Raw genomic sequence first — 17,754 nt, 5'->3', positions numbered from 1 at the left:
GCACCCTACAGTCTTACCACTGTTCACAGCTCAGTAACAGACCTAGCACTTCTAACCAATGCTCCTTCCATCTGCTAACCAAGACTGAGATGTTATGTGAATTGCCTGGTGCCTCTGAGTCGTTCGATGTGACAGCGCTGGATTAGAATTCAGGGTGATCTGGATATGAATTCTGTGCTCAGAACATTCTTGTTGATCCTGTTAATTCATGGTCTGTTAATGTCTGTCTTAATGTTTTAAACTATTTTTGGTGTTCACACCTGAAAGCCACATGCAAAGGTCTGACTGCCCAGAACGTGCCCACACCCACACCTTACTACCCAATCCTTTTGCATTTCTTTTTTTCTTCCTTTTTCTTCCTTACCTCTAATCACTTTTTGCCTTACCCTTGTCAGCATTTTTTGCTTGCTTTGCCTCTCTCTGATCCTTTTAAAGGAATTTTTTGAAAGAACTATTGGGACGTACTATTTTACCAGGGGCTGTACCCCAGCTGTGGGGGGCTTTTGGAATTAGTCAGTTTTAAAAAAAATCAAATGTACAGGGTCTCTGACTATGGAGTGAAGAGTAGCTATTATGGATTGCAAACTCAGCAGTGATTTTAGCCTGAGCGTGCTCCAGCTTTTGAAGTCTGAATGATGGTGCTCCTTATGTGCATAATCGCCAGTAGAGGCCACCAGCAACACATTTCATGGACAAAACAACAAGCTTACTCGCTAATTACAGAGACATCCTATGATTGGAGTGAGTTCCTGCATCCTTAGCATTCCTAGACGAGAAACTCATCAGATCCGCAGGAGATTTTTTAATTTGCCACCAGTCCACACGATTGGCAAAAACATAGTGACCAACAACGTCATAATTCTGTGGTTATTGTAGAACTGGCTTTTCCTACTGCATGCTGTTTTCATGATTCTTACATGTCTGCAAATATTTTTACCTCCAAAGGGTACCATTTCTATCATTTTCTGGCAGTGACACTGTGCAATATAGCTCTTAATCAACATGGCAAGAAACACTACTATTGTGAGGGCTTGCTTCGTAGTCTGGTGTGATAGCGTTAGATAGGAATTTAAAAAAAAAAATTAGAAAGATTCCTGCAACCCTATCACTTTGTGTCATGATCCTGTTTGAGCGTGTAAGCCAAGCAAGATTGTGCTTGCATCTGCATTTAGATGGGAGACCTCCAAAAAACTTCAAAATGAGCTAATGCTGCATTCGGATGTAAGGAACACCAAGTGGTTGGAGGTGCTGCCTATCAGGTGAGGTGTGTAAACCCTGATTCCTGATGGTTTGGATTCATTAAAGAGTCACGACTCTTTTTCATAAGTGGCGGTGTTGCCGAAAGGAGAACTCGCCAAATTCCAACTGCTGCTTCCAGCTGGTGCGTTCTCCATATTGGCATCCTCAAGCATTCAAAAATGAGTGAGACTCCAAAAAATCATGAGGTTTTTGTTCCCGCCGCCACCCTCCCCAAAATGCTGTTCTTTTTTATTGCCTTCTGGTGTTTTGCCTTTAGGGTGTACTCAGGTCATGTTTTCAAGCTTTTCTTTGGAAACTCAAGGGCTAGAAACTATTTTTTTTTCTTTGTGGTAGCTGAGATTCTCACATGTGCACTTGACTCCAGGAGATGGGGATTAAAGAAAAACACCAAACATCATAAGCCTCATGTAAAATCACAAGAATATTCTTCTCCACACTGCATTCTTCTTCACTTCATTTCTCAAATGGATGCACGGTGGTATGAAGTCATGTGATATAGAGGAATATGCATAGGATTGGGAATCAGGAGGTCCTGAATTGTCTTCCCGGTTCTCTGACTCGCTGTGTGACTTTGGCTATGTCACAGCCCCCCTCTCTGCCTCAGTTTCCCCATCTAAAAAATGAAAATACCACCTCACTTGGCAACTCATGTGTTTATATTTACACAATACAATGAATAGCATGTAAAAAGAATGTGTGCTTTAAACAGCTGCCATGCTTCTCCCAAGTGGCAGGTGAAGGGATCTCTGTATTAATTTCATAGAGTGCCTTGGGGTTTTTTGGCATGAAAGGTGCTGTATGAATGTGCACTGCTTTGTTTTATTTTTTGAACTGACCCCTCCACCCCCCGGGATTTCTATTAAAGCGATTGACAGAGAGCTCTAGCCAGACAGCAGGTGTTCATGCCCTTACAGCATTCAGATTTTTATTTCAGGAGCTTGCCAAACTTAAATGTCATGACAGCGTCCATTGTAGCAGCAATTATGCCTGCCCATGTGTTCTTCCAGGCCATTCTGTCTTCTTGACCTCTGGCCCGTTACACAGAGGAATCTGTTGAACTGTATCTGACACTTGTTCACTCTAAAAGCAGCCCTTGTGTTAGCGTCAGCAGCACAGAACGTGAACTGAAGAGGAGGGAGATGCTGGCCCCCACTTATTTCCGTCTCTCCCTTCACTGGCAAACTGTGACCCAGGCAAAACTTTTGTTAGCAGAAATAAATAGTCATCACCACCACAGTGTCCCTAGTTCAATGGAATTTCCAGGCCTTCTCGTCACAGCTCCACCAATGATCGCACTGGTGGGAGAATTAATGTTGATTGCCACTGACATTTCTATCACCACGTTGACTAGCCATTCTCAGAGCAGGTCTAGCTAATAGGCTGGTTAAGAATCCAGTGATGGGTTTACACTAGTGCTCCTGCTGTTGATACCCAAGGATGGTAAAACTTGAGAGGCAACTGTGTAGATAATGCCATAGGTTGAGCAACGTAATAAGGGGATAACTTGCCATGATTACCGTCCACTGAAAAATAAGGGAGTTCTGTCTCTGCAGCGAGATTAATAATTAAAAAAGGGAATTGTCTGTCAGTCGTAAAGAAGTGTTGCAAGAGGGAAGATACATGGAAGCAGAGCTGGGTGAGTGCTGCAAATAGTTTCATGTAAATGTTAGCAATCCAGTAAATCCCCATGTCTAGGAATTCCTAATTCCTGCTAGGCCTTTAGTACTTAGCCTGCAGGACTAGGCAGTGTCACTGGCATGCCTGCAGGTAGTCGCAGAGAGCAACTGTTCTCATTTGCACGTGTAAGTATTTGTACAGAAAATGTTTACATGCTTGACCAATTAGGGTTCAGAAACAATACCATGTGACTTATCTGACTAATTGCAGCTAACTGACCGAGCTGGAGTGTTGGCTGTGCATCGAATACTTGCGGCAAGCATCTGCAGTCAACAAAACCCGCACCAAACCCCCTGAATAAATTTGATTAATGAATTAAAATCTGGTGCAAATTGCTCATGACTGCCCTAAAAGCAGAAAAAGCAACTGTTTTGTCAGATGATAAATTATCCACTGCGGAGTCATAGTTTTTAAAGCCAGAAGGGACCTTTAGGATCATATAATCTGACCTCCTGCATAGCACAAACCATGGAATTTCACCCCATGACCTCCACATCAATAACTTGTGAGTGACCCGTTTGCTCAGCTCAGTGGGGAATGCTATTCATCTGGCACCAAACCAAAATGGAAGTCAGGCTCCATCCTCCTCTCTCTTGCTCCCTACTCCAGCATTGTTCCTCTGCAGGGCGATTACTCCAGCTGCCCACAATCGTTAAATGCCAACCAAGCACTGTGGGCCCCATGCGGCAATGTACCCTCTGTCTCCTGTGGGTAAGGGAGGGCTGCAGCCAGTGGCATCAGCAGCTGTTTTTCATTCTTTGCACCAAAGTTCTTCTGTAGAAGCAGAGGGGGCAGGATCCCAAAAGCCCTGGGAATCCCGGCATCTCTTAGGGCCAGCCTTGCTCCTACTGATGAAGAGCTGCTCACATGAAGAGTCTCATTAGTTTCAGTGGAATCCTGAGTAAGCACTGGCCGGTGTGATTCCCAGCTCTCCAGCCTGGCCCTGTGGGTGTATCTTTCCTCCTGGTTCAGTGCGCACTCCCTTGAATCAAGCGGAATGGCGTGTACCCAGGACAATGATGCTGCTGAGGTTTTTGGCGTGAGGGTTTCAGGTTTCGCTGCTCTGGTTTATCGGCTAAATCAAGCACATTGTTAGACTGTGGGGATTCGGGTTTGGTTTGGTTTTTAAAGCTCAATCAATTAGAGAGTGGAGTGAGAGGTTTCTGCGGTTCAGCCAGCGGGACATTGTTCAAGGGCTCTGAAGTTCCGTGTTGCATTGAGCAGGATCTTCGCGTACTCTAGAGAGGAATAAAACGGCTTCCCAAGAGTGCAAAAACGGTAATAAGCAGGACAGGTCTCTGGAGTCCTTCTGCCCATGGAGTCCCCAATGTGAATGTGAGTGGAGAGAGCTGGTAGAATCTGCCACAATTTATGTTTCTGATGGAGTTGCCACAGTTTAGGCCATGTACCTCTCGGGATGGCCTGGAGGATCTCAGAAAGAACAGGAGTACTTGTGGCACCTTGGAGACTAACACATTTATTTCAGCATAAGCTTTCGTGGGCTACAGCTCACTTCTTCAGATGCCTAGAGTGGAACACACAGACAGACGATATTTATACATACAGAGAACATGAAAAGGTGGAAGTACGCATACCACTTGTAAGAGGCCACTCAATTCCGATGAGCTATCAGTAGAGGATCTCAGACATGTTGGGCTCTGCACTAGACTAATTTAGGCTCTGCACTTGTACCCCGTGGAGGAGACGCTGGCTGGCCAGGCAGTGTGTGCTTGGCCTCCGGTAGAAGCACTGCTGCCATGGGTAGGCTGGGTGCCTCTGCTGAGCTTTCGGTTGAATCCGTATAGATCTTTGGACACCTGATGGGTAACACCCTGAACTCCACAGCTTGACAATAAACAGCAAAGGCACAAAGATTCACAAGGTGGCGGCGGTGGTGGTGCTGGTGGTGAATCACCTGCTACAGGCCAGACCGTGATGTCCCTCATCCTACTGGATCCCTCGCTCCTGGAAAACTGCTGTTCCTTATTCCTGGAGTATTCAAATCAAGGGCCTGCTCAAGGCACCGGGTGCTACTCAGCAGGAGTAAGGGTGCCCAGTGCGTGGCCTTCATTCCAAGGGGAAGCAGTGTGTGTTGGCTGCTGCTTCGCCTTTGACGTGCCCGATGAATGAGTGCTGCGTGCCCATGTCAGAGCCCGGGCGTGAGACTCTGTTAGGCCAGGCCCTGCCGGAAAGAGCAGCTTTCCTTATTGCTCCCTTCCCAGAGCCACATTTCGGCTTTTTCTCCTGGCTGGACGACCCAGGATTTTTCCACAGGGACCCCATCGGATCACACTTCCTCAGCCCAAACAGCTGGCGCGCTCCCCCTCCAGCCCTCAGCCTGCTGCCAGCCAATTGTTGCATTCAGTGCTTGGGGGAGAGGGCAGCCCAGCTGCACACACAGATGGAGAGAAGAGAACTGCCAGGAGCAGGGGACGCTGCGTGGCTGACATCAAGAGTTTGGGGGGAGGAGGATAAAGTCCCTTTAAGCCCCTGGACTTGTTAGCTCTGGCTGACATCACCGGGCAGGGGAGGGGCCTGCCTGAGAGTTATTGTCACTATACATCACTTCCTAGCTGCTGCCATACTCACAGTTACATCGCAGGGCAGCCGCTATAGGTGCAAAGTGGATCGCTCGCTCGCTCGCTGTTTGGTTTTTCCTGCTGCTGTTGCTCCACGAATTCTCCCGGGGGAAGGACTTCAGGCGGGAGCTGCCTTTTTCATGGCTTTTCTTCCCCAGGATGAGATCCCGAGTGCTGCCACCAAGAGACTCTACACGCGGTAAGGGGACTTCCTTTGCCCAGGTTAACGCGCCCACCCTGCAGGGGCTGGAGCCGGGGCTTGCCAGGGAGCCGAGAGAGTCGCCAAGCTCCTTGGTGGCGGCAGTAAAGCGCTGGCTGCGAGCCGGGCAGAGCAAAAGTTCTCCGGCTCTAGCGAGCCGCGAGCCGGCGAGGGTTTCATACGCCGGTTCACCAGCCGGCCCCCCGCTTTGCGCTTGACCGGACCGGAGCGGAGCTGGAGAGACCATGGACCAGCCGCCGGCTAATCGCTGCTCCGTCCAATGCAGCTGTGCACGCCCGGGCTGCACCGCCGGGCGGGCTCAATCGCCCCGGGTTGGTAGCCTGGCTGCCGGCGGGCACATGTTTCCTGTAGGCTACAGCCTGCCGGGGAGGCTTCGCAGCCCGGCCCGGAGCTCTGGTTCAAAGCGAAACCCAAGGGTCGGCGGGGTGCACACGCGACTGCACTTACCGGGTTTCTCTTCCGAGCGTGTCTCGGCTTGCGCCCTTGGGTGCAAACCCGCAGCGTCAACACCGGAGCCGGCTCTTGAGCTCCCCGGCTCCGGCGCAGGCGGGAGGTAGAAGCATCTCCGCCTTGGCACTGGTTTCTCTAGCCCCAGTCCAGAAGGGTGTGTGTACACACACACACACACACACACACACACACACACGCAGTAGGGCATCGGGGGTTTGAACCAGAGACCCTGACTGCTAAAAGCAGCAGGTTGCCGCTGCTGCCGCAGGCCGGAGGATGGCGGTTCCCTTACACGGTAACTTTAGAGGTTTAATTCCTTCCTATGGAACAAGCCCCTGATTCAGCCCGATCTGGGATGGCCAGCGCTGCTCAGGTATTTGTATGTCTCTATCCCAGACCCCTAACCTCAGAGCTGAAGAGTCCCTCTTGAAAACCTTGTTGAAACCAATATGTTTCAGCTGTGGGACAAAAATTCATTTAGTTGGGGAAAAAAATGTTCTCACCAGCTGTAGCCTCCCCCGCCCTGGAGCTGAAGGAACAGCTCCAGCAGCTGTAGTGGATTCTTATCCTCTTGAAGAGGGAGGGACGGAGGCCCACAAGTGTGGTTTACCAATGCATCTGAGAGGGGAATCGTGAAAAAATGGTATGATGCTTGATTCTTCATAGACCAGTGCTGCTTTATAAAACATGTAACAAGGTAGGCCCTGCTCTGAGTAGCTTACGGTCTTTTTCAGGTGAAAAAGGGTATCTAGGAGGCCTGCAATTCATAACATGCACTGAGGATTCTGGGTGCAAAGATAAGTGGAGGAGGGTTGGTTAGAAATGGGTTTTCCGGAGTGTTTTGTAAGAGGAGAGGAAGTGCTGGCCTGTGGGAAGTGAGAGGCTGTTACTCTCATGGGGGCACAGAAAGTGTAAAGATAAGAGCAGCAGAGAGAATACTGGGCCCCTCATAGTAGAGAAAAGCTATGACATGGCTGTGATTAACATCTAGGGGATTCTTTACTGAAGCTGCTGGCCACACAGACCCTGTAGTTCTCCTTGGTTCTCTTGCTCCTAGAGCAACTAACTAATTGTGTTACTTAGCATCATGCTAAGATTTTGCCTGGACCAAGCAGTCATGGGTGGGACTGTTGATTACATTACACATTCAGAGCAGAGGCAGGTTTGCCCAAACCCCAGTCTCAACGCGAAAAATGGATGCCACACACACAAAAGTAGAGAATGTTCTCATGAACCACGTGCAAATGGAAATGGCTGTTTTCCCCCCGCTCTGGTCCTGCCTGTTACTTGAACCAAATCACAGAGAGCTGGAGAAAATTTGTGACCTTAAGATATGTCTGTGTTGCTATCAGTATTATCTGCATTTCCGTTTCTCTCCAGCAATGGAACACAGTCTCTGCAATATCTGGAATTTTTAAAAAAAATTCCCTCTAACCATACACAATATGGTGGTTTTTCCATTGGCTCCTCTTGGATACATGCTTTACACAATAATTGAACCCAGCAACTAAAGGGTGATTTGTCTGAGTCTATTGAACAGGAGTTGAATAGAACATCAGGTGCCTGTTTAGGTGGGGTTTTTCCCCTAGTGACCACCAGCTACTGGTAACAGCCAAAAGAGTAGGGGCGGCCAACCTGAGCTTGAGAAGGAGCCAGAATTTACCGATGTTCATTGCCAAAGAGCCACAGTAATACGTCAGCAGCCCCCCCCCCTCCCCCCATCAGCTCCCAGCATCTCTCCCTCCCTCCCCGCACCTCCTGATCAGCTGTTTCGTGGCGTGCAGGAGGCTCTGGGGGGGAGCGGGAGAAGCGAGGTCACAGCAGGCTCAGGAGAGGGGGTGGGAAGGAGTGGAGTGGGGCCAGGGCCTGTGGCAGAGCCAGGGGTTGAGCAGGGAGCACCCCCCGGCACATTGGTGCCTGTAGCTCCAGCCCCGGAGTCGGTGCCTATACAAGGAGCCGCGTATTCACTTCTGAAGAGCTGCATGTGGCTCCGGAGCCACAGGTTGGCCACTCCTGCAAAAGAGAATGCACTGTTGCAACTAATGGTTTAGCCTACACCTGTTTTAGGCTGCGGGTGTGGAAATGTATACTGCCTTCTAAGCAGGTAGAGTCAATTGCTCTTACTTCTTGCAAACCTTTAAATTTAAATAAACTCAAATCATTTTTGTGATGGAGATCCAAGTGGGTGTTTTGTGACTCTTTAATACATGCCCACCCCTGCCTGGTTTCCAGAACTGCAGGCAGTGCTGCACAACTGCTCCTTCAGGGAGGGATAGGAGAGGTGGGTAGATGCCCCACCTCTTACAGGTGGATTCATCTAGACCGCTCTTAGGAAAGAGGTGAGCTGCTAAAATCCCCAGCAAATGAAATTTGGCCACTTCAGCTGAGTTTTTGATGTTGCTTGAACTCAGACTACGAGGGCTATGAAATTCACACAAACCACAACTGCTGTGACTGAATGTCGTACCCCTCCCCCTGCTGGGAGAGGCCACGCTGCAGCCTTGAGACTGTCCTTTTGCGCTTGACATACCTGCTTTGTGCACCCAAAACTCCCATTGGCTTCCAGGGGCATCTCAGAGGCTGTGGAATGTGGTTGGGCCTTTTGTGTTCCAAGCTCACTGAGGGTGGCTGGGACAGTCACCTATGTCAGAGCTTGTACAAGGACTGAACGTGACCAGGCATCCTGGATTATGCTTTGTGGTGGATACTGTGGATCAGACTCCTCCTTGAGGGGGTGTCCTCCGAAACCCCAAAAGTTAAAGGCCTTCTGCTTTACCAGGCCATTCTGTAGATTTGATAAGGCTGTGTGTGAGAGAGGTCAGCATGTTCTTGGGAGAGCAGAGCAAGGTTGAATTCCCATCACGGGGACATTATCAATCCTAAACGGAGAGGACATTAGCTAATGGTGCACTCAGATCAGAAACGAACGAAGCTGGCACAAAGTTCTTGGATAAAAGACCATCCTCCCCACTGCTGCTGGTTTGAAAAGACTCAAACAGACCCCAAAGCATTTAGAAATGTTCCTAATTTCCCCTGAGCATGGGATGAACAGCCTCTGGCATCCAGCTCATTAGGGTCAATCCAGCATTTACCTGACCTAGCTGTGTGGGGGGCGGGCAATTTATTATATCAGTGTCCCTCAAAGCATCCTGGTTCTTCCTCTTAATGAAGGCGCCCTATGATGATAGACTCGTGGGCTGCATTTTGCCGAAGCCAGTAGGAGCTGAGATAGTTCTGCACCGACACAATCGGGCCATATGAAGCCAGTGTTTGGAAAGTGTTTTAACAGAACAGGGGAAAGGGAGCTAGTGTTATGGATTTACTAATCCATTGGGGGAAAGACCTGTGATCCCCAAGTACAGCACGGAGAACCTGAGCTCCCCTCCCTGTGCTGATATGGACTCGCTCTGTGACCCTTGTGCAAGTCACAGTTCCTCCGTGCCTCAGTTTCCCCATTGATAAATGAGACTAATGAAACATACCTCAGAGGTGGCATGAGGCTTGATTAGCAGCTGCGCTCCATACATTGCTCAGGTCGGACTCTGGCTGGCTGTGGTAGAAAACGTGGCCCTGTGGCCCTGCAGGAGTGTTGATGCAGATTTCCTTTTCTGTGCAGCGCTGCCCTTCTGAAGAGACCTTGCGTAATCACTCACCTTTGTACTGCTAGTCATGGTAATGATAGATGGTGTGGGCCTGACTGCTTGCTCCATAAATCTGAGCAAAGCTGGAGTCTGAAATGGGAGAGAGGTGTGGGGAGCGAGGCCAGGGCTGTTCTATTCGTCCCTGTTTTAGAAAAATACATCTCTGCCCAGAACAGTTCCACTTTGAAGTGCTTTACACCAGATCCTGGCCACCCTCCCATGTTAGAGAAGGGCACCAGGGCACAATCCCCCAACACACACACACATACCTTGCATGGGACTGCCAGAGTCTTGGAGCTGTGCTTTTTAAGGGGGTGCTTGTGTAGCCATCTTGTGAGTGGGTGTTAGTTTCCCCTCTGGGCTCAATCCATAGTGGATATAAGTCTGCTACAACCCCCACCTGTATAGTCCTGGAGGTCCCAGGGTCAGTCCCTGGTGTGTCAGCCAGGAGGGCGTCCAACACATCTGCACCAACTCCTAAATTGCCCCCTTCTGCGCTGCTCTGGCCCCATAACTGCAGAGAATTTGGGGTCTAGGATTCAGATCCCAAACCAGCCTCTGAGTGCCCTGAAAAGTTCAGTGGTTTTCTTCTTTTTGAATAAAAGCCCAAGTTGGGCAGAAGAACCATATAACAGTATGTCCATCACCTGGGCGATATTCCCTTGGGAAGAGCCTATATCCATATGGCTGCATTTTTTTTCAATAGCTCCCAGAGCTCGCAACACTCCATGAAATATTCAGATCTTTTTTTGGACACACAGCACTCAGAGAAGCAAACCTCCAAAGCATTCGAAGAAATGGCTGTGTATTATTTTGGATGTGTGGTGGTGTGTTTTGTGTAGTGAAGGGGAAGTATAATTGGGAGCAAAAGAAAATACTTTCACCTGTGTGATAAGATTGCTATCTTTTGAAATAAAATGTAGTAACCACCTCGTGAATGCAGAATGGTCATCTCCTTTCCCTTTTCTGTTCAGTCACTGGCTTTTCAGCTGCAATTACTCACCGAGGTGAAAATTAGCAAGTGGCTTTTGTTACGTGGACAGCTAGGAACTGGACTGAAATCCACCGACCCGTATCAACCCAGACTGGAACTGAATAGGCAACGTAGTGATGAAAAGCTTCATATCTCACTGCAAATCCTCTGAGCCATCTATGAGAGGTTTCTGATTGTTAGTGGTAGGAGAAACATCACTGAAGCTTTTTCAAGAAAATACCAGAGATAAAAAGAACATGACTGGATTGTTCTGTCTAAGTGGAAAGGAATTCAGGTGAAATGCATCCTTTGAAATTGCACATGTAGACTAAATGGCTGGAATCGCTGTACCAAGCCTAAGTGTTTAGAGTGGTAACATTGGGAAGGAAAAACTCTCCGGTTGCATAATGAATTTTGATGCAGATCCCAGGCGGTTGGCCATGCACAAGTTCCCAGGGCGGATACCGATTGGTATACTGCAAGTAGGCAGGTACCTTATTTGGTAGGACAGGCAAATAGATGGAATTGGTGTAGCTAGCTATACACGCGGAGTGGCAGGCACTCGCTGCAAGGTTAAGTGACTGCACCACAATGATTCAGACAACAAATGAGTTTTATTTTGCACTGTGGACTGTCTCCCCTGCACTCTGTTCACCTCGCCTCTGCTGGGATAACTTCTGCAATTCCAAACAGTTACTCTCCTTCCCACCAATGTTTCCTCTTTCTCCCCAAATGTGTATTTCTACTGCGAAAATCTCCTCCATCATGCATGGCAGGCTGAAGGACATTCAGTCCTAGATCTCTGGCAGGTCTACGGTCTGGTATGCTGTAGACCATGAGACTTACCATTGGAAAGCCGACGATGCCCCTCTTTTGTGATATAAGGCCTTTGTTTTTAGCCCTGATATATCAGACCTTCAAACTGCTGTATTATTACATTTGGAAAAGCCATTTTAGATCATTTTTAGACGTCTCTAAAATAGTATTAGCTATAGTTTTTCTGCCTCCACCTACGGCCTGTGCGGTTGAACTCATGGCACCAAGACAGCCTGGCTTGGCAGGAAAAAGGGTCTGAAAAATCGCACACACAAACATTTCTCAAATGTCTGTGCTGCGTAATAAGGGGTCTAGGCAAATGGTTTTGTTGAGATCTGTTCGGCTTGCAGAACTTGTTTGTAGTTTTAGCATTCATGAGTAATGTGGTCGTCCCAGACTGAAGCCAATAGAACATTCACTCCCCTATAGCAGCAGGCATTCTGCAAGCAACTGGATGGCTTTGTGGCTAAGGCACCGGACTGGAACTCAGGAGATATAGGTTCGTTTCCTGGCTTTGCTACAGACTCCCTGTGCAATCTTGGGCAAGTCACTGTATTTCAAATGTCACCATATTTAAAAGGGGGATGATGATGTCTATTTAGAGTGTACGTTTGTTGGGGCTGGAGACACCTCTTACTATGTATATGTACAGCCCATAGCACAATTGGGTTCTGCGCTTAGCTTTGGCATCCAGTTGCTACTGTAATACAAATAATAAATGCATTGCCCTAAACACACAGACATGCATATATGTATATAGGTCATCAGAACACTTTATATTAGTCTTCCAATCAAGATGCTCTATCAGTATTCCCTGTGCCAGTTTAGCTGACTGGCAGTTAACTAACACAGCTTATGCCAGACGTTGTGCGTGTTATGTTATGTTCCCATGAGCAATAGCAATCCCTGCATTTTTTTTTTGTCCTAAAATATTTCATATTGTAGAGCAGATACGACAAACGGGTGGAACAGAAATAGCACTTTAGAGTGGAGTGGCAGGCTTAGGAGTTATGCAATTCTCTCTGCCCTTTCTATCAACTCAAGTCAAACCAACCTGTTAGCTTCTTTGCCAGGGTAATAAGCCTTGTGGATGGGCGGAAGCAGTAGATGTGGTATAGCTTGACTTTAGGAAGGCTTTTGATACTGTCTCACATGACCTTCTCATAAACAAACTAGGGAAATACAACCTAGATGGAGCTACTATAAGGTGGGTGCATAACTGATTGGAAAATCGTTCCCAGAGAGTAGTTATCAGTGGTTCACAGTCATGCTGGAAGGACATAACAAGTGGGGTCCCGCAGGGATCGGTTCTGGGTCCGATTCTGTTCAATATCTTCATCGGTAATTTAGATAATGGCATAGAGACTACACTTATAAAGTTTGCAGACTATACCGCGCTGGGAGTGCTTGGGAGGACAGGATTAAACTTCAAAATGATCTGGACAAACTGGAGAAATGGTCTGAAGTAAATAGGATGAAATTCAATAAGGACAAATGCAAAATACTCCATTTAGGAAGGAACAATCAGTTGCACACACTAAAATGGGGAATGACTGCCTAGAAAGGAGTACTGCGGAAAGGGATCTGGGGGTCATAGTGGACCACAAGCTAAATATGAGTCAACAGTGTCCCACTGTGTTGCAAAAAAAAAAAAGCAAACATCATTTGGGATGTATTAGCAGGAGTGTTGTAAGCAAGACACGAGAAGTAATTCTTCGGCTCTACTCCGCGCTGATTAGGCCTCAGCTGGAGTATTGTGTCCAGTTCTGAGTGCCACATTTCAGGAAACATGTGGACAAGTTGGAGAAGTCCAGAGAAGAGCAAGAAAAATTATTCAAAGTCTGGAAAACATGACCTATGAGGGAAGATTGAAAAAACTGGGTTTGTTTAGACTGGAGAAGAGAAGACTGAGAAGGGACATAACAGTTTTCAAGTACATAAAAGGTTGTTAGAAGGAGGAGGGAGAAGAATTGTTCTTCTTAACCTCTGAGGATAGGACAAGAAGCAATGGGCTTAAATTGCAGCAAGGGAGATTTAAGTTGGACATTAGGAAAAACTTCCTAACTGTCAGAGTGGTTAAGCATTGGAATAAATTGCCTAGGGAGGTGGTGGAATCTCATTCATTGGGGATTTTTAAGAGCAGGTTGGACAAACACCTGTCAGGGATGGTCTAGATAATACTGAGTCCTGCCGTGAGTGCAGGGGACTGGACTAGACGACCTCTCGAGGTCCCTTCCAGTCCTATGATTCTAAGTCAAATAAGCTTAATTGACTTTGAGGCTTGGGCGCATCCCCCTGAAGTCAGTTCATGGAGAGATGAATGTTGACACTTTAATTGGCCATCCCTGAGCCTTACTGGACAGGGAGACCTGGGCTTGGAAATGACGGCGTTCGCCTGGCCCCTTCCTCTGCTGCACAGCGTGGCTTGGTCGTGCCTTGCACGTGATGGCCTTGACTCCCATCACCTGCTACATGAAGGTCTTTTGCCAGGAGATTCACTGCTGTGCTGCCCACCTTGTCGTAGCTCCTTTCTGCTCTCCCCCCCCACCCCCCGGGAAGGGGCCTGAAGAACCACGCTCATAGTCAGCAAAGGAGAAGTCGGGGGGCACTGACGGGTCCCCAGGTGAGGAGATCATTGGCAGCCAAGTTGGGATTGACTTGGGTGCTGAGAAAAGGGTTTGGCTGGACAGTGGGAATGTTGCCTTCACTGGAAATGTTTGTTTTTTAAAAGCCTGGGCTGTCTGGGCGGCGAGGAGGAGCCTTTTACCGCTAGATTGCTGGTTCAAATCCAGCTGGGGTCAGCAATACCCAAAAGACATTGCCTTTAGGCTGAGACCATGGTGTGTAGGCAGCCAATCTCCCAGTGAAGCAGCGTCAAACTGGGGGAGGGAGGAATGTATTCTGAGCTTGGGGGGGGAATACTGTGCACATTTTAGCCACAGCAATAAATCCCTAGCACCGCTGATTCCTCCAGACATATCGGGTCCTCAGATGGCGCTGTGCGTTTGACTCTGAATGGTGCCGTGCATTTTGGTGGATTTGTGTTAAGCTCGAATAGCATTATACAAAGTCGTTGGTATCTGTATGTTAAGCCATTGGCTACAATGCGGTGTGCACATTTAATTGTAAGCATTGACCACAATTACAGTTTTGCCTGTGCTCTTTATTACAATGGATCGTTGGCTGTGTTTGAATCAATGCCTTACTGTTTTTAATATTTAGTGAGAGTTGCATGTTGATTTTTTTTTCATTGGTATATGTACTTGTGTGGCGAGGCAGGGGCGTAAATTGCTACAGACACAGAGAAAGGGGGCACAGATCAAGTAAGTTTGAGAACCACTGTCCTATCAGACGGGTGCTGGTGAGAGCCTTGGTGCTAATTGGTATTCTCCTTAGCAATATTCATGCACTCCATCTGCCCTTGGTACTTTTGCTATATGGAATTAATTTCTGCAGTTGTCCTGGGTGATGTAACCAATTAGGGGCTGGCTTAATTTTATTTTAGAAAGGAAATTAGATAGCGTGCGTCTATTACAGCCACAGGATGAAAAGCCATTATCAGGGCTGGGAAATTGATTTGCTGCAGAAGAGACGTTTGAAAATTCCTTTACGAACATTAACCCACGCCTCCATGTGAAGCTTAAGAATGAGGCTGCTACATGACAAATAGCAGAGCCTATTGCCGTGGTGGGTGCATTAGAAATACCTGGGTAAGATGGATAGAAATGGCCTGTGCCCGTTTAATTTGAATTCTTATCCTTGGTATAGTAGCAATGAAAATGTTCCAGTATTTGGATCTATGCCAGCACTTTAAAATAAAAAGCTGGGGGTTGCCTTTTCTTGGCATGCGTCTCCAGCAGGAGCAACACTCGACTCGGCGGCAGAAAGGTCGAAGATCGGATATGTTGGCATAAGGCTGGAGAACCAGTTTCTGTCCCCTCAGAATGAAAAGTGGCGCAATGTGGGGTGCAGCTGGGAAAAGCTCTTTATGGACTCCCGCTGATGGAAAGATATTCGCCTTTAAAGGAGCTCAGCAGAATGGAAGATCCTGCCTGGATTCAAAAGAATATCACTCACCTGTGCATTAAAGTGTGATCTCTCCAGCTGTGATTTATATGGAAACTTCAATGCTGGAAGTGTTCAGTGCCCTGCCATTCTTTGGCCGGAATTAGGGATTTTGTACATACAAATTCCATGTTCCTGCCGGAGCTCCTGGGCAGGTAAGGGCTGGCCAGAGAGGTCAGCCTCAACAGAGGAGAATTCAGCTTGGGTAAGTGGTCACAGAGGTTGGATTCTTTTCTCTCTTGCCCTCTTCCCCTTGAAGAATCTGTTCCCTGCTGGGGAGAGCAGGCTAGTGCTTCTGGCCCTGGATGGGGTACAGCGAGGAGAGCCATCCATGGCGCATTGCCAGGCCTAGCTGAGAACCAGAAGCGAAAAGGAGCCACTTGCCTGAACGTTTCAGCACCTTGCAGGGAGTTTGGCTCAAGAGGGTGTTGGGCTGGACACACAAGGCCTCTGAGACCAGGAAAACGCTAGGAGAGTGGGCTGCATAGCTGGGAATTGTGCTGTTTCCACTTGGCGCTGCCAGGGCATTGGGGGTGGGTGAGGAGGGTCTTCTCTGCCCTCGGCATGAAGTGATGTCAGAGGTTCTCTGGTGGGCCCAGCTGCCACGGTTGGGCCTGCCACGAGCATGGCCCTCTTCCCTTCTGCTGCTGCTTAGCGTGGCATTGTAAGGGGTCCTAGATGATGCTTCACGGTGCGGGTGAAGGGCAGGTGGTGCTAGGCCCCTGGCTCCCACCCATATCCTCACTGCTTGTATCTCCTGGTCCCGCGCCCCCTCCCCCCCCCCCCCCCCCCCCCGGTGAATCTGTGGCTCCAAAACCAGTTGGTTCCTGGCCGACTGGGACTTGTCTCTGGTTTAGGTTCTGCACTGGTGCCCATCCCTGTGGTACTTGAATACGCCTCATGTTAGGTTGGTAAATGAGGCCCCTAATGGACATCACAGAGGATTTGGCTCTTTCTCATCCCTGGGAAGGAGAAGCTCTGCATGGGCTCTGATTCATTAGCAATAGGTGACGAGGCAGACAGAGTTGTAGAAAAGAGATCTTTATTAAGCGTGATGAGTCTCTCAAGCTTGGGGTAGCAGCCTGGCTCTGGCTTGTGTTCGTGAACTCCTGGTGTCCCTGCCAACTATGTCTCCCCTGAAACTTGACCATCCTTATTCACTCTCGCTCCTCATATTACAGAGCCGGGCATTTCTTTGGGGGTAGGGAGCCCTGGGGGCCTGCAGGCCCCTGTAGACCATTTTGAGCCTGTGCTAGTGAGCAGTCAGTTCGCAAAAGCAGAGTGTGGTGGTGAGAAAGGGGCGGGGGTGTGTGTGAGTTATTGGTTGCAAATGTAGTTCCTTAATGCCCAGGCTGAGTTTGAATTAAGGCGTATTACATGCATAATCCAATGCAGCTGCCCCTATATGCAATGGTATTGTCAGTGGCAGCACATTAAAGTATTAGGGATCAGGAATATTGCCCAGCAAGCCACATTTCAGGAGAATTAGTGATGCATAATTCCATCGGGGTTGGTGGGTGCGGGTCTTGGTAGGATAAATGAACAGGAAGCAGGTGAGCTGGACCCATTGTGCTTAGTATTTTAAAGCCAAGAGATATCTCCCAGCCCCTGCAGCATTAAAAATGTTGTCAGTCGTCCTCTACAAGCAGTGTGTGAGCCAACACAAAAGTCAGAGGTGTTTATAAACTGCTGCTGCAGCACGATCTGTGGAGAATTTCAAAAGACCATTTTATTCTATTGTTTTTATTTTGCAGGGGGTATGAAAGGCTGGTGAGGATGAAAGGCTAATATCCATGTCTTGAGCCAAACTAGTGGGGGCTGATGCTTGGCAAGCTTTCCCCATATAGTTCTGCGCATGTACGTCCATCCTACCCCATACCATCCCTCTAGCTATTCCAGTCTTTGGCCCGGCCTCCCCCACTCCATCCCCCAGCAGTTCTGCTGCATCTTAGTCCAGCCCTGCAGGAATGTCTGATGCGCTAAGTCTGGGTCTCCAGCACTCTGCTCTCCCAATACCTCATTCTGCAACAGTGCGTGCAGTTCTGGTCACCCCATCTCAAAAGAGAGATGTTA

General features: G+C 48.3%; 1 protein-coding gene across 4 annotated transcripts in view; it reads left to right on the top strand.

Moving 5' to 3' along the window:
• The first annotated feature begins 2,163 nt into the window (after positions 1–2,163).
• GPSM1 (G protein signaling modulator 1) overlaps positions 2,164–17,754 on the top strand; it is a 152,770-nt gene continuing 137,179 nt past the window's right edge. For 3 of the 4 annotated variants that reach the window (XM_065572066.1, XM_008169472.4, XM_065572064.1), the window contains exon 1: positions 2,164–5,715. In XM_065572066.1, coding sequence (XP_065428138.1) covers positions 5,657–5,715 — 59 coding nt within the window. In that variant the 5' untranslated portion in view covers positions 2,164–5,656. Of the gene's footprint in view, positions 5,716–6,539; positions 6,560–17,754 lie in introns of those variants that run through there. The other variant, XM_042854370.2, reaches the window with a different exon arrangement.

This window comes from Chrysemys picta, chromosome 18 (assembly GCF_011386835.1).
Source record: "Chrysemys picta bellii isolate R12L10 chromosome 18, ASM1138683v2, whole genome shotgun sequence".
NCBI lineage: Eukaryota > Metazoa > Chordata > Testudines > Emydidae > Chrysemys > Chrysemys picta.
Note: the sequence above shows the minus strand (reverse complement) of the source record. Positions and strands in the feature narration are given on the sequence as shown.